This window comes from Barbus barbus (assembly GCF_936440315.1).
Source record: "Barbus barbus genome assembly, chromosome: 33".
Classification (NCBI taxonomy): Eukaryota; Metazoa; Chordata; class Actinopteri; order Cypriniformes; family Cyprinidae; genus Barbus; species Barbus barbus.
The window spans coordinates 12,105,658-12,126,396 of NC_136761.1; the positions used below are offsets into that span (position 1 = coordinate 12,105,658).

The 20,739-nt window shown below is 40.4% G+C and overlaps 1 protein-coding gene across 1 annotated transcript in view; it reads left to right on the forward strand.

Annotated features, from left to right (window-relative positions):
• Nucleotides 1–12,853: 12,853 nt before the first annotated feature.
• The window catches only part of LOC306853562 (complexin-1), a gene marked incomplete at both ends in the record, with an annotated part of 43,982 nt that continues 36,096 nt past the window's right edge, over nt 12,854–20,739 (forward strand). Inside the window, one exon of the mRNA XM_079391065.1 lies at nt 12,854–12,884. Within this exon, the coding sequence (XP_079247191.1) occupies nt 12,854–12,884 (31 nt within the window). The remainder of the gene's footprint in view (nt 12,885–20,739) is intronic.

Genomic DNA, 20,739 nt, shown 5'->3' on the forward strand with positions numbered 1-20,739 from the left:
AGTCTATCACACAGACCAATTTCAGTCCTGTGAGAGGTTTCCTGCTTATATTTGTCTCAGCGAATGTGTATGTGAATGAATATGTAAAATAAGAAAAGGAATAGAGAGAAAGAGGGAGTGAAGAAAAGAGCATAGGGAGAGAGTGAGTGTGACAGGCCTCTATGTGTCACAGAGACAGAGTGCCAGACGTTGGCTCTTCTCGGAGGCTTCAGACCCTTCTCTCTCCTCATTAGAGAGCAGAACGCCATCATGTCCCGCTTCTCAAATCAGATTGAGGTTTGTGATGACCCTGAGGATTTTAATGAGGTTTACGAAGCAGTGACCCCTCCATTGTTTTGTTTCTTGTGGCTTTTCTCACTCTCTCGCTTTTTCTAAGGCATGGGCTGTGTTCCAAAATTCCTTGAGCTATCTTTGTGTTCATCTATATGTGCATTAACTCAAATAGATCCTCACAAGTGATTTGATTCAAATGAAGCAACTGTATGTCAAAAAATCAGTCAACGTATGTTAAAAGTCAACATTTCATTTCAAATGCTAAGCTAATGACATTGTACTCTAATAAGAATACAAATAACACACATATTAGGTAAAATATTTCTTAATATTTTTATAGTTATTTATTTTGTATTTCACATTTTAAAAATTAGATTTAACTACATGTATAAAGTATATATGTATACAGTATTTTATAAAAACAAATATATATAAACCCTTTTATTTGAAAATCTTTTTTTTAACATTTGAAACTGTAAAAAGTATTTTTTCGAAGTAAATAAAGATTACTGGAGTATGTTTTACAAGAAAAGGCTTTCTACTTCAAAATGTCATGTTTAATTCACTATTACTTACTAATTCTTTCTAATTATTTGTGAAATTGTCTTGCATTTTCTGAGTGAAAATTGTTTCTACACCAATTAATATTTTTCAGTACAATACAATAACCCCCAAATACCCCATAATACTGACATTATAGCTCTAAATAACTTGCTCGCTGCCTAAATAGACATAAATGAAATGAGATATAATTGTCAGGATCTTGGACCTGTTTTTGTTGTGTTTTGCTCCCCATGTGTTCTGTGACCCAGTTTCTCCCTCATGTTAATTGTTAATTTGATCCCAGGTGTGTCTCCTTAGGTCCCTCGTTATCCTGTGTTTATAAGCCCCAGTCCTTTCAGTTAGTTTTGTCGGTCGTTGAATTGTCTTCCCTGTCCGTGATGTGTTTCCTGTGCCTCCCATGCTCCTAGTTGGATTAAAGATTCTCGTGTTTGTGAATTCCTCGTCTCCTGGTCTCCGTGTCTTCGTGCTCCCGGGCAGAGTTGTAACAGAACGACCGACCCCATACCGAAGACGAGTTCACCGCTCAGGATGCTTGAGCTTGTGCCCGTCGTTTGCGGGGGTTCACGCCGCCGTTCGCGGCTCGCCCCTGCCCGTTCTGCGTGGGCTGTTGGGCTGCCTGTCGCGGCTTACCCAGGCCACCCGTTTTGGGGAGAACGGGTCGCCATTCGCCGCTCGCCCTTACCCACCGCCCAAAAGAAATTCGTCCCGCCTGAGACGGCGATGAATGTTCCGCCCGCGGCGAGGAGGATTCCGCCGCAAGGGGCGATGAACGTTGCGCCGTCCGCGCTGAAGAGGATCCCGCCGCCTATAACGGTTCACCCCGAACCACCGAGGAAGGAAAGACAGGTGCCGGTAGGGATTTTGATTGAGTTTGAGGGCATGTCAGTCCCTCCAGTGCCTGCTCCTCGCCAGTGCCATCCAGTGCCTGCTCCTCGCCAGTGCCATCCAGTGCCTGCTCCTCGCAAGCGCCCTCCAGTGCCAGCTCCTCGCCAGTGCCTTCCTGTGCCTGCTCCTCGTCTGAGCCCACCAATTCCGGCACCTCGCAAGTGCCCACCTGAGTTCCCGCTGGTTCCGTCCAGCCCACCTGAGTTCCCGCTGGTTCCGTCCAGCCCACCTGAGTTCCCGCTGGTTCCGTCCAGCCGTCCTGAGTTCCCGCTGGTTCCGTCCAGCCGTCCTGAGTTCCCGCTGGTTCCGTCCAGCCGTCCTGAGTTCCCGCTGGTTCCGTCCAGCCGTCCTGAGTTCCCGCTGGTTCCGTCCAGCCGTCCTGAGTTCCCGCTGGTTCCGTCCAGCCGTCCTGAGTTCCCGCTGGTCCCGTCCAGCCGTCCTGAGTTCCCGCTGGTCCCGTCCAGCCCACCTGAAGTCCCGCTGGTTCCGCCCAGCCGTCCTGAAGTCCCGCTGGTTCCGCCCAGCCGTCCTGAAGTCCCGCTGGTTCCGCCCAGCCCTCCTGAGTTCCCGCTGGTTCCGTCCAGCCCTCCTGAGTTCCCGCTGGTCCCGCCCAGCTCTCCTGAGTTCCCGCTGGTCCCGCCCAGCTCTCCTGCGTCTCCGCTGGTCCCGCCCAGCTCTCCTGCGTCTCCACTGGTCCCGTCCAGCTCAGCTCTTCCCGAGCGCCCCCAAGTGTCCGCGCTTCCAGAGCGCCCTCCAGTGCCGGCTCCACGCACGTGCCCTCCAGTGCCGGCTCCACGCACGTGCCCTCCAGTGCCTGCTCCTCGAAGATCCCCACCCTCCCACCCACTCCTGCCTCCTCCACCGCTGTCGTCTGGCAGCCCCCCCCGCTCGCCCTCAGCCCTCTATCGGTACGGTGCGAGCCCCGTGGGTCTGCCATCCTCCAGCGTTGCCGGGGCTGGAGTATCCCTTACCTCCGCCTCCAGCCTCCGAGGCCCGGACTCTGCCTCGGTCCGTAGACCCAGTGGCTCCACCTCGGCTCCTAGCTCCCTCGCCTCCACCGTCACTCCTCGATCCACCAGCTCCACCGGGCTCCCTCGTCCCTCCGGCTCCGCCTTGGTCGGGCGTCGACCCGCCATCGCCTCTGGACTCCTCTCCTCTGGCTGCGCCTCGTCGCTCCGTCCCACCGGCTCCGTTGGGCTCCTTCCTCCCTCCAGCTCCACCTTGGTCCTCAGTCGCTCCGGCTCCGCCGCGGATCTCCGGGTCTCCGCCTCCACCTCGGTCACCAGAGCCCTCGGCTCCACCCTGTCCCCCCGGATCCTCGGCATCACCCTGGCTCGTTGGCTCTCCGTCTCCGCCTTGGGCTCCTCCACCACCTACTCCGCCGCAGTTGGTCGGCCCCCTGGAGTCGGCGGCCATCCCTCCTCCATGGCTCCTCCCTCCGTCGGCTCCACCGTGGGCCATCGTCACGGCTGTGGCCTGGGTCCAGCTGAGCGCCTCCTGCTCCGGGTCTCTCCTGTCTCTTCCCTGGCTCCTCCCTCCTTCGTCACCGCCTTGGTCTCTGTCTGCCGGCCCCCTCCCGGGTATCCGCCCTCCTCCTGAGCCGCCTCCCAAGTTCCCACCCGCCCCTCCCCTTTGGATGTTTCTATGGTGCGAGGACGCACCTTCCGGGAGGGGGGCGATATGTCAGGATCTTGGACCTGTTTTTGTTGTGTTTTGCTCCCCATGTGTTCTGTGACCCAGTTTCTCCCTCATGTTAATTGTTAATTTGATCCCAGGTGTGTCTCCTTAGGTCCCTCGTTATCCTGTGTTTATAAGCCCCAGTCCTTTCAGTTAGTTTTGTCGGTCGTTGAATTGTCTTCCCTGTCCGTGATGTGTTTCCTGTGCCTCCCATGCTCCTAGTTGGATTAAAGATTCTCGTGTTTGTGAATTCCTCGTCTCCTGGTCTCCGTGTCTCCGTGCTCCCGGGCAGAGTTGTAACAATAATAAGTGACCATACGGGAATACACCGAAAAGGCAGCAAATAACACTATACTAGTATAATAAATGCATTCAAATATTGTGGAAAAATAGTTAATTGTAAATTACATTTTAAAATCTTTATCAAAATGTCCTCTTGCCTTGTCTGACATCTTTTACTGAGCTTGTGAAAATGCAGTGTATCACTGAATTTTCTTCTTCAATTACATGTGACGTTGCTTCAGAATTTATTTGGCCAAAAGAAGGTTCTACACTCACACATAATAAGTATGTTGGCAAGTTTTTGGAACAGGCTTTACATCAAGAGTGCACCTGTGATGGTTAAAATGCTGCCTACATAGACAGCTATAATTGTTTTTTGTCACAAGGGAATTCAAGTTACTGGTCATTGTTTAATATTAGAAAACACATATGCATGTGTCGTTAAGATGACATGTGCACATGAAATGACTTTTTGAACATGCTTTTTTTGGACTCTGCCAATCTTCTGCACCCTCATTTTCTTTCTCTTTTGACTACAGAGACGTATGGCTCACTATTTCTCATTGTTCTATTTCATCTCGTGAGACACAGTTTTACCCATGCAGAAAATGAGCCGAAGCCTTTTTCTCCCATTTTTCCTTAGAATAATGATGGCAGCTGCACTTTTATGGTAACTTGTCATCACCTGGATATCATTTTGCCAGGAACAGGCGTACATCCTCACTAGCCACTAGCAGTTCCAAAAACGTATCAACTAGTCATTATATCCTCAAATAACTTTTGAACATAATTAACTTTTTTTTTTCTCTTGGCCTTGATATTTTAAGTCTTGCTCATACTACACTGTAAAGCCGTCTCATCAGTCTCATCTTACTTCTTCTGGGGAAAGATAATTAATGTTATACCACTGTGAGTGCGTCAGCCGGCCACCAATCTAATTTGCAATGCCAAAGTTCATTTGAGCACCTGTGTTGGGAATTATAAACCTCCCTCCTTAGTCACAGGTTTCATGACCTTCTTCTCTTTATTTCATTTGTTGAGTCAGTGCCATTAGGTTATATCTGAAGTGTTGCGTTGTATGCAAGAGACAAGTGGTCAGGGAATGAGCTGTTGCTTTACCATTTTTTTAATGGCTAACAGCTGGATGGATCCTCAGGCTGGTTAGTGCTGGCCTAGCTGGTGAACATCATGGCTAAATTGATATACCAGCACTACCTAACATAAACCAGCATGGAGCAGCATGGAAATTCAGCAGGATTTGGAAAGTTAGAAAGTCTTAGTTCAGTTTCATACAAGTCAAAGAAGATGGAGTCTCCTCTTAGCATTTTTAGTTGAAATTTTTCATAAAGTACACTAAAATTGAAGTCTTCACTGCATGTGGTCTTTTGCTTGAAACGCCTAACTGTTAAAATTGAGTTGATGCTCGGCTTGTGTCCTCAAACTGCTACTACACAGAAACAGAATTAGACGGCTGGATTGTACGAGAGGGAGTCGGACAGATCTGCTAACGTTAAAGGAAAAAGGCACTGTTAAAGATACCCTTGACTCCCCAGAGCAGTCATTTTGATTCCGATTATGTGATTATTTTCAGCAAGCTGCAATGCCAACAATTTTCAGAGACAGGTGCAGGGTAGGCCTATATGGTCATCTTTAGTCGTTTTGTTATTTACATCCTTCGTCACCTCTGATGTCTTCATGATGCCATAGAAGGACCTTTTTTTGTCTAAATGGTTCCATAAAGAACCTTTAACATTTGAAGAACCTTTTTGTTTCACAAAAGGTTCTTTGTGGTGAAAGATGGTTCTTCAGATTATAAAAAGATAAGAAAGAGATGGTTCTTTAAAGAACCTTCGACTGAATCTTTGTGGAACCAAAAACGGTCCTTCTATGGCATCGCTATGAAGAACCTTTTAAGCACCTTTATCTTTAAGAGTGTAATAACATACAACTTACAAAACGTCCTTCCAAAAAATAAACTTTCAGTAGACAAAAACTCCATAAAATACCTAACGAAACTTTGTGATCAATTACATGATCTAAGACTTTTATACAGTAAAGTGCCTTCCATTGCAAGTCTGTCACTCATAACCTTGTTTTCATCCATGTTAAATTCAATATGGCTTCTAACATGATTAAGTTATATTGTTTATTGAACTGAATCCTCTTTAGAGTACATACTGTGTTCTAACAGCAGACTCTGCGTTAAAGCACCATTGTGGTTTAGCTCTTTGAAATGCTCCTTATTTTCAGACTGCTTAGTTATGACAGCATTAATGAAAACAAATGACAGTATTGGTCACAAGCAGAGTCTTGAGACATAATAAGTGAGAAAGAGAGAGGGAGGGGACAAGAGAGACAAAGAAAAGAAAAGACACAAGACAGCAGAATAGACTTAACATCTGGGGACATGTTACAACAAAGCCATGTGAAGCTCATCACAATTGTTTTCCACTATAACAGAGATAAAAAAGAAAAGAAAAATTATAGATTGTATGAATATCACCTAGTTTTGTTTCAGTACATAACAAGGAGTAACATGTTTCCACAGTGAAGATTTTACACAATTTAACATTCATTTCTTATAATAAAACTGTATTCAGAATTATACACTAGAACTGTATTTAATATGAATTATACTGTAGAACTGCTTAGAAAAAGTTCTGTGAAATTACAGCAATTAGTTCCAAAATATAGTGGAAACTCACACCTTTGAGGTCAGTGAACAGCTCAGTGTTTATATAAGGACAGAATGTGAAGCGATCAGGCTTGTTTTGAGACAGACAGACAAAAATCCACCTCTGTAATCAGAGAGTAACATTCTGTCCTGTTGTAAATAGGTAGCCCAATTTTGTGCGAGGGACCTGAATTGGGTCTATCATTAGGACCACTGGTCACGACTCACTGAAAGAAATAGAGAGCTAAAGATATTAAGGTCTAGACAGACATTGTTATCTGAATAGCTGCTGCAAGACACACAATATGAGCATGGCTATTTTAAAAATTTTAAGTTCAAGAGAGAATGGAAGTGCTGTGTGACAACTGGATCACACAATTTATTGAAAAGGTCTGATTCAATGAACAGATTTGCTATAAATCAGACTTCGCTATATTTCTCGCTTGAACTCTCATAAATAGTTTTAATGAATAACAACTTAAATTGGTCTGTTGCACAAATCATGGGAGTTTTATGATGACTTATGTAACACACACAATTATTTGTGACATTTTAAAGTGAAAATTTATTTCAGCGTAAAAACCAACACCATTTTTTCCTAGTGCAGTCACCTCCATCATACTGGAAGGATTGGACAGGACAATCTTCAAAAATTCACCTGTTGTGTTCCACAGAAGAAAATAAATTCTGGTTTGAAATGATGAGGGTGAGCAAATGATGAAAGGATTTCATTTTCAGATTAACTGTTTCTTTAGGAATTAGTTCACAGCATTTAATTCATTAGAAAATAGTTTTTTCCGGTTTACATATTTTTAAAAATTGCAGGTGGATTCAGTATGCATCTGAAGACTATTTATACATCAGTTCAGAATAAGCAAAAGGATTGTCATCAGCCTCAAGGACGTGAGCAAGTTTGTTTACTACAGCTTTCATATTTACCTAAGGGGGTATAATTGAACAAGATCTTTCATAATTAAAGCTATTTTTATTAAACCCTTGAAACGCTCCAACTTGCATAAATGCATGGAATCTAAAGGGAAATGACCAGTGGGGATTTATATCTAGTAATTATCTCTTACCTTAAGGATGTTTCACATCACGTGACTGTTTGAATTCAAGGTCCAACGTGTTTCACTTGATGATGCTGTTAATGAAAACAAATCAGTTCCACAAGTGATTATCAAACAGCAAGTTGTAGCCTGAAGGCAAATCAAGTTTATTCGGGAAAACGACCCTTTCTGACACATTCCTCATGACATATAGCTTTGAAAACAGTGCTCCCAAAGGGCAAACGGAAGGAACCGGGAGGAATGGAAAATTGCGGTCATCCTATTCAGGGGTCTCTCAGCGTCCACTTACCCACTGTCATTATTGCAAACCTGCACACCATCTACCAAGAAATAACAACGAACACAAGCACAGTGTCAGTCCTCTGTCGTGTGTGTCGTGTTCTTGCCTCTTGTGTCCATTGGTTTGTTTCCTGTCCTTGTTAAATGTAATTAGTTAATTCTTGTCCAGCATTGTTCGTCTCGTTATCTATTATTATCATGTGTATTTATAGTCCTGTCTGCTCAGTTTGATTTCGTCTGGTCTGCTCGTTACTCCCCGGTGTTCCTGTCTGTGTCTTGCCCTGCCTCGTCTTGCCCTGCCTTGATGTCATCAGTAAAGACTATTATTTGAAGTTATATCCTCGTCTGCGTGTTGCTGTGTCCTCCCTCGTGTGTGCACCGTGACACACAGATGGAGTACTGTGCTTACTCCGGGTAATTCAGTTCATTTTGGGAGCAAGCAAATTGCTCAGTATATATATTTATGCCTGTGTGTATTGGTTTGTTTGTGCTACATCCTGCTCTTTAGTTGGTTTTTGACTTTTACTTGTAGGGTAGCTTGTTTCCACATGACGCATTACTTCATTCGCATGGTGCATTAACATTTAGTAAAACAGCACTGCAGTCGCAGTTTAATATTTAGGACACAGAAGACTGTTGAAAATATTCTCAGAATTAGAGCGTTTTATATAAGAGATTAGAAGGCAGGATCTGTGTTTGTTTCTTTGGAACTATGAGCTACTTCAGTAAACACTTTTGTCTTTTCTGCCTCTCTCTATCTCTCATTTTCTCTTTGAACGCTGAAGATGCGGTATCTGCTATAAAATACGATGTGTGGGCGTTTCGCTTTCTACAGTTCAGGATTTAGACAATTTTGCAGAATGGGATTTTTGTTAATACCCATGTAAAGTGCAGGCTGTTCCCTTAATTGACTATGGCATGATTGAAAAATTGAAAACAATACGGCCGGCATGGCAACAGCTCATGATGAAGGACACAAGAGCTTTAATAAAAAGCTTCTCATGTTGTTTACCCAATAATAAGTTGATTCAGGTTACTTTTCCATTATTTGGCCATGAACTGGATGCTGCTGCTCATTAAAAATATTACATATTAAAAATTAAATGGATTTTAGGTGGCACAAAATCAACTGAACACTAAAATAATGTTTAAATAAATATCGGACTACTAAAAGTGTGTGTCGTCGAAAAACCATAATCATTATACAAAGATGAGAGAGATTGATGGTTTGGATAGTGACTATAATGTCACTATTTACGAAAGCCATCTTCAATTTTAGGTAGCAATAACTCAACAAATAGAGACAAGAAATCAAATGCTGCAAAAGTGTGACAGGCTGTTTTGATAATGCTACTCAATTCAAACCCCAAAGCCATTTTACATTTTAATGTATTTAGATTGAAATGAGGGAGACAGAGCCAACACAGATAAACACAGATGTGGGGTATGAATCTCTAATTTAAGGAGCAGATTTAAGGAGGCAGCATTTATTAATACATTAAAAAACAATGCAAAAACACAGCTGTTCGCATACCACCTAGCTTCATCGTCATCATCACTGCGATCGACCTAATCACTATTGTGTGCTTGCTGTTGGTCAGAAAGTGAAGTATTTAGGCGGTGTTTAGCGTTTGTGAGGTTCTTGTGTGGGCGACAACGCTGATTGAGGCTGAATGCTCCTTCACTGCTGTTTGTAACAGTGCGGTGGGAGGCGAAATGTCTCAAAATGTCAACTTCAAAATTCCCAGGGAATCTGACACCCACTGCGGTCTGTAATCCAGGTTATTACCAGCCTTCACTCCCCCATATGTGAATCATTTTCTCTTTTGGCATCAGTACAAATGGGTGGATTTGAATACAAAGCTAAATAAAATATTGCAGTGCAGAAGGGCAAAGAGGACGGTCGAATCGTAAAGATGATACATCACTACTGCATGCATTGTAAATTCTGCTGCATTATGCCACTTTACCTGTAGCATTTCAGATCAAGTTGGCTTTAAAAGAGCAGGGAAGTTTTCAGCATTAACTGATATAGCCGTGATAATCTTATGACATGTATTAATGGTAATTTCAAAATCACATCCGCCTACTTAACACTTGATGTATTTTGTTTGCATACACACACAAGATTAGATAAACATTTTCTTTCTTGTCACATCAAGGCACAAAAGGCAGCGTGACTGATCTTAGCATCTTTTTTTTTTTCAACATGGATAAAGCTTCACTCACTTCACTACTTGTCCTTGGGTTGCATCAAATAAATGAAAAACTTTTCTTCTGTAGCAGCACAGAGTCCCACGGACACCCGCTGTTTGTTTCCTGACTGTATGATGCAAACAAATCTGGCAAGCCATACCCACATATCAGCAGCTTCAATCAAATTGGCTGGAAATTAGAGAACCCGTCTGGAAGTGAAGTTATGTTTACAAGGCATCGAACTGATACAATAAGCACTTTTGAGGGAAAACTACAGTAATCACTGAATTTGACAAAGCATGCCAAGTCTATTATATGTGGTCTCAAATATTTCAGCCCCTGCTGGTAGATGCTAGAAACACATCATTTGAACCCAAACATCATTTTTCTTTATTGATGGCCATTCAAATTGATTTGTATTCTGACTTCACATTTTTACTGAATTAACATTTGTTGATCTCACCGTGTTTGAGATTTGTGTGTTGAGTTACATGCATCTCATTGCGACTCTGGGGTTTATTTAATACATCAGGCAAATATGTTTGCCTCTAATTTTAATAGGGACTTATGCCATGTCATATAGTGGGCTTTGAAAATCAAACATAGTGATGAAAGAACAAGTTTTGTAGCTCCTTGCATTGCTAAATACTAAAAAAAATATTTAACTGCCTTGACAAGAATTTATAAGTTTATTAGATGAACTAAATATATATTTTTTCAGTTGCTACACTCTTAAAGAAAAAGGTGCTTCACGATGCCATAGAATAACTTTATCTAAATGGTTCCATTAAGAACCTTTAACAGCAGAAGAACCTTTCTGTTTCGCAAAAGGTTTTTCGTGGTGAAAGAAGGTTCTTCAGATTATAAAAAGGTAAGAAAGAGATGGTTCTTTGTGGAACCAAAAATGGTTCTTCTATGGCATCGCTGTGAAGAACCTTTTAAGCACCTTTATTTTTAAGAATGTATACTGAACAATTTTCACCCAGAATTTGCTAGTAAATTTCACAAACAATTACAAAGAAACAAAGCCACGTGTGTGGCTATACATTTTACCAAATGATAACTTTTTCCCCTATAGTTATTATAGACATGAAAAAGCTAAATGAACTATTAATACAGTATGCTCTAAGAGGGAATATATCAACTCACACAGTAGCAGGTTTGACCTGTTTTAATATATACAGTCCTGGATTTGGTGGCTTATATGGTTTCACTATAATTGCACCCAACAATTAACCTGCTAACTGAAACCCGAAGCACATCTGTACCACTTCACCAACACTTATCACGCTCTCGGGGTAAACATATCGGCCACACTTTGTGAAATCACGCTTGGTCGGGAAAACGCATGCAGAGTCGCATCAGACAGCTTCAAGGACGAATCGAGGTGAGGCCGAGTAAACGGAGGCTTAATCGTTCAAACATACCGTGCCGTAACACTAAAAGCATTGCACCGAATCCTATATACGTAACCTTCCATGCATGTCCCATTTGAATGCGACAAGTCCTTTGCATCAAGGCAAGGTGCTTTAAATAAACTCATCCCCTAGCGCTGGGATTGCAAATGCATATAACGGGAATATGTAGCAGGACACCTGCCCACGACAGCCACAGTCGTTAAAAATTGATCGCTCAGAACATGGGACGCTTCAGATAGGAGCTCTCCATGTGATTCAGTGAGTGCCTTTATCAGCGGCAGCTGCAATTCCCATCACAGACACTCACACTTGCCTCTCTGAGCACGAGAAACAAGGACGTCCTTCTTTTGCCTGGAAACCAGAGATATTAGGAAGGAGCAGTTAAAGCCTCGCTGTATCAGTACTGCTCTCAACTTTCTTTTCTGAGGAGTTAATCAGCTTCTCGAGACATTTGAAATCGCCGTGCAGGTAATTATGACCTTTATGTGTGTGTGTGGATGGAACGCGACCGTTTGTCTTTTGCTCTATGTGGGATGGAGCGGGAGCTGTCCGCCAGCAATGGTTCTGAAATCAGCCTCAATGAACGAGGAAGTGATTTTGTCTTCGGCACGCATCGGGAACGGGAGTAAATACTAAAGCGGGTCGTTTTAACGCATTTACAGGCGTAAGAATATACTAGGAGCACAGTAGCGTACGAGATTCACCCGGACACATTCATCAGCCAACATTTCGGTGCATTCGGGCTATAAGTGTGTGGGTTCGATTCGGATGGATGCGGGAAAGTTTACACACAGATTAAGGGATCCAGTCGTGCTTTGTATTGTAATATCCTTTATTCTAAGATTTACATTCTTAAACACTAACAATCATCATAATATGCATTTTCATCAAATGTTATTTGATATTCAGGTTGCAATGTAATGTTGCCATCCCCCAAGAGAAGAACAAACGCTCCCTGTAGATTTACTTCAAATGCACACGATGTATCCTTGTCCCAGAGCTTGTTAGTAGCGCTATTTTTTCCTGGTGAAGGTTAAGTTACATGCAGGCACCATAAGCCACTAAAGGGAGCCTGTCGTAATTTTACAACTCTGCACTTTGTATGAACTGTACGCGAGGTATATTGACCTTTACTGTCCTTCATATGTCGCATCTTGTTGATAGTATTGTGTATGCCATGCAGTCATTATTATTATAATCTTTAGTAATGTTTTATCATATAACCTAAAAATGCCTTCATCTGTGACACCTATAATAAATGGTTTTGATCCAGTCGAATACATTATTTATTATGATAAAATCACACACATACTCAAATGAAAATTTTAAGGGGCAAGTAGAAATAACTCTTCAGCTCACATCCACTTTTATTTAATTTTTATTTTTTACAGTGAATAGCTTTTTATACAAACAAAGTTTTTGCTATTAAGCAATTGTCTGTTTCCCATTGCAGATCTGGCGACAAAGGACTACTTGAAAAGCTTAACCTGAATGTAATATTTGGTTGAAGAAGGCAGGAATAAAAAGCCATCATCATGAATTTTGTTATGAAGCAAGCGTTGGGAGGTAAGTTTCAGATTGTCCCGTTTCTCCAAACATGACACACACACAGAATAGACTCAGAGCAGAAACTATACACTCATGTAGTAAGCTTGCACAGCAACACCATTATGCTCAATCTGCTTACACATAACCGCTCTCTTGGCTTGCAAGTCATGTACTGCTCTTTATTTGCATGCACATGGAAAATGAACCAAGTGTTGCTTTTTTTTTTGCTTTGGAGTAGTGTTTTCTTATATGTCTTCGTCTTGCATAGCTTATCTTTTGAGTCAAACAATGCGGTTTAAGATAATATTGTGATGGATTAGAAAGCACTTGATCTGTTGGGCTGGTAGATAGAGGTTGTGAGTCTTTGCGCATTTTAAAATCTGGCGCAGTTCCCTGTTGTTTTCATGGCAAAAGGGTTTGTTTTCTAGTTGGAACACAATTCAGATGTTTTTCTCTATTTACTATAACTTTTTAAATGATCCTTTTGTTCATTATTATTTTTTCCATTTTAATTATTTTTGCAAGGCATGTTTTATATCCAGACACACCAGATTTATTGACAATGTGCTCTGCTGAGCTTAATCAAAATAATAATAATTCCATAAATATTGGCATTAAATGTCCAAACAGAACTGCATCTCAATGTGATTCATTAATCCCCTTTGCATTCGTAATGAGGATTTTATCCGTCTCGCTCTATGCGAACTTCCGCTCGTCAGAGCACTTAGCCCCATCAAGACTGAGATTGACAGTCCAGTCCCGAGGGATGTCACGAGAGGAGGATTGCGGCGGTTGATTAGCAGGGATGTGCTATAAAAAGGTGGCGTATGACCTGTTTCATTAACCAGTTGCCGGGTAAAGCAGCCCATGAGGGTCCTGCCCTAGTCCACTTGTTCCATCGATAAAGAAAATGAGTGAAATCCACTGAGCTGTACGGAAAGGGATTTCACCCTTGAGAATAGAGAGTGGTCCCCAGCTTCATGTTTACTCCCAACTTTCCTCTCTTGTCCTATCATGTCCTTTTCTAAGAGTAGCAGTGCATGTCTAAGATAAATTGATCCTGGCTTCAGATGTTTTTGGGTTATTATGTTTTAAAGATTTCAAGTCGCCTATAACTAGATTTGCATTTCCTGCAGGAATTACCAGTGCTTGCAAAGCAGCAAGAGAATAAGTTTTAGGTAAGCTTATTTTCAGGCTTCGGTTCTGCGCAAATGATGATGACTCTCATGGTGCATCTTGTTTTCAGTTGGCTGCACACAAGAATCAGCTATAAATGGTTAAAGTGTCCATATTATGCAAGTTCATAAATTTATTTTTGGGGTCTGCTAGAATACATTTACATGATTTAAAGTTCAGAATGTTTTTCTCATACTATACACACCTCTGCCTGCCTGAAACACTCTGTTTAAAAACCTGTGCCTTTAAAACCCACCTTTCTAAAAAGTCCAGACTGTTCTGATTGGTCGGACACTTAGAGCCTATGTCGGAAATATAACGCCCCTTACCATATTTGGTTTTCAGCTCCTGAGGCTGAACTTATTTTTACTTTTATTAGGCACATTTGGGTTTTTTTTTGGGGTGGGGGGGGGCATTTTTGTCATTTAAAATGTGTAAATCTGCAAATAATAATAATAATAATAATACAAATAAGGAAAAAATATATAAATATAAGTGCTTTATTTCATTTTGCAATATTGAATCAACAGTGAACCGACTTGAGCTGAATAATGACATGATTGTATATAACTGAATTGAGCTTGTTTCATTAATGAATTTTATACAGTTATTGAACTGAACTGAATCAACACTGAACTGAACTGAGCTGAGCATGACACTGTAGTCTTTTTAGAGCAGCATTTAAATCTGTCATATTTCATGAAGCCTGCTTCATTGATTCTGTTATTTTCCTGTTTATTACTGTAAAAGCTGCTTTGAAACAATCTATATTGTATAAAAGTGTGATATAAATAAAGGTGATTTGACTTGGCTTAGATAGTAGTATATCTTTGGTAACTGTGGTGTCAATATTAGAAGTATATATAAATAATTTTTTGCCCACCCTATGAAAAAACAAACAACAACAAAAAAAAAAAACAAAAACAAAAAGACAAGTGTTTCCTCAGCATAGCAAAATCACTTACTCAACTGCTTTTTAAGGGCGGGGCTAAAGCAGCCAATAGGCAGCCATTATGCAAATGTATAACATTGTGATTAAGCTAAGTCACAAAAAAATGGCAGGACTACAAACGATGAGTGTTTTATGTTGAAGAGATGAACTCCCTTTGCTGTGAACTTCTGTGTTTTTTTTTAACTCTGCAGATGCACAAACAGCTATATTACACAATCAAGGAAAGGTACAATCAAATAAGCATTTAAAAATATGCAACAAAGACCAGGCCAATCATAATTCTATATGCAAATTGATGCAAAAAGGAAAACCAATCCAGTGATACCAAATAAATGGAAGACGTTGAATGTATTTGCTCTAAAGCTTTTATTGCAGCATTCAGATGCATCCATAAATGCATTACTATATTGCCCCATTTCAAAACTGCTGCTCTGGGGTTTTTTCTTTTTTAAATGCTAGTCTCTACCAATGATTGATCCTGTAAATTATGGAACATGCCATCTCCATTTGCCAGCAGCCGTTTTGACAGGCCCCCACACGCGGTTCTGACCGACATTAGATAATAAAGCTCAGGCTGAAGTGAAATAATGGGACTGTCTGGCTCAGTAAGAGATTTAGAGGCAGCAGGTCAGCATGTGGCGAGAGAGTTCGGCACTAAAGCTCACGGATGTAAGACTAATCACGGTTATGTGAGAGAAATCTCCTGGGCATCCCTGCAGCATCAGCCAGAATGCAACCAGAATGGGAAGCCACCCCTATGCACACATGCGCTCTCACACTTACTCATCTCACTTTCTTGCTAAATTTAACACACATTTAATCTGTTTTCTTTTCTTCCATATCTTGCACTTTAGCTTGCTTAGTTGGGATTTAAAAGATTTAGTAATATCGATTGACTGCACTGATACTATTGGATGAGAACAAAACTTGAAATGAATTAAGCTGAACAATGATACCGTTGTCTTCAGTAGAGCTGCAGAACTTGTTTCACAATTTATGAACTTTAGTCAGTTGTTGAACCGAACTGAACCAATACTAAACTGAATAATGACACTATTGTCTTTTTAGAGCTACTTTACAACAGAATTTGAATTTGTTACATATATTTGATGAAGTTTGCATCATTAGCAATGTTTCCATCTACATATTTTTATGCATATTTGGGATATTGCATTAAAAAATGGATGGAAATGCTAAGATTTGAATAAAATGCACATAAAAAAAACATATGCTCTCCAATGGAGGCAAATAAGTTTTTGCTCTGTTATCGATTCTGTTAGTTTCCTTTTCATTACTGTTAAGCTGCTTGACTTGACTTGACATGCACATACATTTTTGCAGTATTTCCTTCCACATATAACCCTGATTTTCTTGACCACTTCCTCCTTTTACCCCTCTCTTTGCATCTCTATGGCTAAAGCAGCTCAGTGGAGTGGAAAGAGAGTTTTGCGTAGAGTTGGTCAGCGTTGTTAATAAGCTCGACATGCCTGAATGTGCTTTAATTTTTAAAGTTTGTTTCCAGGTTTAAGTCGCAGTGTGCTCTCAGGCCTCACTGTATATCTCATTTTCATTGTTAATTGGGATGCTCACATTTGTGGTAAATTAAAACCTGTTGTCATTAATATGCAGAAGCTGCTCGGCTGAATCCAATTTTAACAACTGCGCTGAGGTGTTCGGATCTGAATCAGATCACCTTCACACTAGCGTCAACGCTCTCGTACTTCCTGCGGGGTATTGGCGGGCCACTCTAACAAAGGGTCACACATTAGCATGGGTCGTGGACTTAATCTAATTAAATGGCCCTAATCAAAAGCACAACGCAACTTCAAGTCAATTGAAATTAACTAAATTGAGTTCTATTGAAGTGATGGCTGTGCAAAACTGTGCTGTAATACCACATCACGGCTGTCACAGGGGTTAATTTGGTTCACCTTAATGACGGAAAAAATCAATCATGTGAAAACAAGCTATTACTTATGTCACGTTTTCCCATTTTAAGCTTCTGTCCTGTGTTGGCAGGGCATATCAAAAAGCTCAACCCTTATTTTTATTCTTAAATTCCCAATAAGCTTGGTTGCAAGAAACTTATTTTTACTTTTATTAGGCACTTTTTTTTGTGTGTTTGTGTGTGGGGGGGTATTTTTGTCATTTAAAATGGGTAAATCTGCAAATAATAATAATAATAAAAATAAAGAAAAAATATATAAATATATGTGTAGTATTTAGGAGTACATCAGCATGGGGTTTTCCATCTTTTTAATGCCAAAAGCCACAAAATATGATGATCCCCTCTCTAAATTCAAAAAGTAAATCTATGTTTTCATGTTTTCTAAAGACCCATTTATTCTGTGTGAGAAAAACAGGAGGGATATTTTGTAGTGTTTTGTGAAATCAACATTTATAGTATTAATATACTAAAGTCATTATATTACTTTTTATAGTTTATATAGTAATTAGTGAGGATTTCCCCCCGACTCTTTCTGCAGGTTACATTGTTACGGCAGTAGGTGGCGACAAGTGACTGCCATTATTTACATTTACATTTATTCATTTAGCTGACGCTTTTTATCCAAAGCGACTTACAATTGCTATATATGTCAGAGGTCGCACGCCTCTGGAGCAACTAGGGGTTAAGTGTCTTGCTCAGGGACACATTGGTGTCTCACAGTGGATTCGAACCCGGGTCTCTCACACCAAAGGCATGTGTCTTATCCACTGCGCCATCACCACCCATCTCATTATGAGTGAGACTTTGACTGATTCATTCAACCATTCAAAACACTAAATCATCCTGGAACGAAACAAACCACTGTTTTTATGAGCGAGTCTTTAAATTACTCAGTCAGCTGATTTGTTGAAAAAAAAAAAAAAAAAAAACTTGATTCAACCAGGGGATAAAAACAAGTGACTCTCTTTACGAGCAAATCCTGGAATCATTCAGTTAACTGAATCGTTCAGAAACACGGAATCAAGTGGGAAGGAAACAAGTGAGTGTTAATGCAGATGTCATTGAATCATCCATTCATTCAATTAATTCGATTCAATTGATTCGTTTAGTAACAATACAAGTGAAAGTCTTTATGAGATTTTGTGTTTTCAACAGTTCTGAATCTGCAGAGAGCATTCTACCATCAAGAGTGACTTTGGAACTATTGGCTTCCTTACACTTATATTTTTATATTAACTTTTTTTCCCCCTTAATGTTAAAACTGTTCATGTTAACCTTGTCATGTCTGAAATTGTCTGCATCCCTAGACCCCAGTTTTGAAAGCTCTTGCACTAACATATAAATGGCCTAAAAGCAAACAGATCTTTAAATTACCACAGTAACAACAATGTACATCAGTACATCATGTGTAACTTACAAGGGGAAATCAAAGCCTGTGATGTCAGGAAGCCCAGCTCTGTGCAGCACTAGAAGTGACACCTATTGATTTATGTGATGACCTATAAACGACTGATTACTTACATTCAGCCTGCATGATTTTTGAGAAATCATGTAATGAGAAGAACGGTAAATGCTATGTGCTGAAATCAATACGCCAGCTGAGATTGCTGATCCCTCTGCAGCAGGTTAGGAGGTTAAATGCTAGATCCAGCATTTCGGCTGGAATCAGACGAACATTAAATTGATTATAGGGCTTTTAGGAGCTCTTAGAGCCAAACTCATGGACTAATCTGACAGTCATCAAGTTTTAATTATAATGTGAGCTTCGAAGGTGAGTGAAGGGAGGGAAATCCAGCTGAGAAGGGGTAATAAAATCAAGAATGACCAATGAACTCTATTTATGAAGCATCCTCAAAGGAATGCTTTGCTATATTTAGCTAACTTCTGAGGATGATTTTGCCCTCAAAGCTGCATGGGTTATCAAACAGGGGTCAGCAGAAAATTGGAGATGAAAAATTTTAACATTAACTGACTTTTACATTATAACAATATTTACATAACATTTATACTATTTTATTCTGTTTAAAAAATGTGTACACATACACACACACACACACACACACACACCACACACACACACTATATTATATATACAACACAAGGGTATATATAATATAGTGTGTGTGTGTGTGTGTGTGCGCATGTGTGTATGTGTGTGTGCACATTGTTTAAATAGAGTAAAATAATACAACACAAGGGTATTATTATACAACACAAAGGTATTATTATATTTGGGGGTCATTGGCATCAAGAATTTTGAAAACCGCTGGTCTAAACAGCTTAGTAAACCTACACACACGTTCCTTTCTTATTGCCACCTTCATGCCTGTTTTAATGGCCCTCCAGGACAGGATGCAATATGTTTTTGTCCCTCCTGTAGCTAGATAGTGTAAGAAGCAGCATTGCTGTGAATCGTGCCTGACCTTGAACCTCTGAGCGGAACACAATGCTCTCTCTGTTTCTTTCTCTCTCTCACTATCTCAATCCATCTCTCTTTCGGGTCCGCAGATGACCACATGGTAGGACACATGGGCAGGTTCTCTGGCTGTAGGTTTCTGGCTCTGAGCTGCAGGACTACAAGTGTGCAATGGCCCTTTCAGTTCCACACAGAGAAAACACCTGCCATCATTACACACACACATATATACATACCCACAATGCACCAATGCATGTATCAAATTGACATTGTGATCCATTCATGTGCAAATGATGCCTTGTCAACACATCAATTCACAATCAATGTCCTTTAATTGCCAAGTCACATGCAGTGACAAATTTGCACACACACTCGTATAAGCACACATACACATACAGACACAGCACAGATGGGCTCTGTCCCCAGAATGACCGCGGGTTAGCTATCTGGTCAAGCTGCATCCATTCATGTGTGTTATAAATGGATGAGTCATGACTTTGGACCGGCCGATGGTCCTACACGGTGCCATGGGGCTCAATAAGGTCTTTGCCAGTTTGACATGGCCAGTGCACTTTATAGGAGAAAAAAAAAAGAAAGTGAAATGATCTTCATTAGCAAGTAATTCAAAAACACAGAATCATTCAGGAACAAAACAAATGAGAACGTCATTGAATCATTCATTGAATCTATTCTTTGAGAAACGCTGATTCATTTAATAACAAAACAGGTGACAGTCCTTATGAGTGAGTCATTGAATCATTTCAGTCAAATGATTTAACATTTAAGCTTATTTACCTTTTAAAATGAAATTCTTCTTCAAATTTCTCCTCAATTCCTCATTTTTAGCTATAAGAATGCAACAGTTACAGCTCAGTTTAATTTATCTCTCTAAATGTTTTCTACAGAATTTCCAATCAAATTAGCAACAGAAAAAGTCATTCTTTTCATCTGGGCCTAATGACGACAAGATTAGTTAGCCTGAATTGATTTATTTATTACTGTGTACTGTGTAATAATATACACAGTACACACATATTATGTAAACAAAAACTTTTATTTTGGATGCAATTAATCACGATTAATCGTTTGACAGCACTACTTATTTTAAAATAAGTGAAAATTCACCTATATTAAAGACACATACTACAAACAAAACAAATCTTAATATATTATGAAGTGTTGTTTCTCAAGCTAATTTATATTTTTTAAAGGATTTTAGCTGGAAAATAAGACAAAAATAGTCACTAAAAATAGGAAACTTTGCGGTGTGGTTGCCAGCACTTACAACACAACATTCGGGGGACTAACAATGCAGCTATGCTGATCTTTTAAGCAAGGTGTGTTTTTAACATTTGAGCAGAGGTGGGTAGAGTACCCAAAA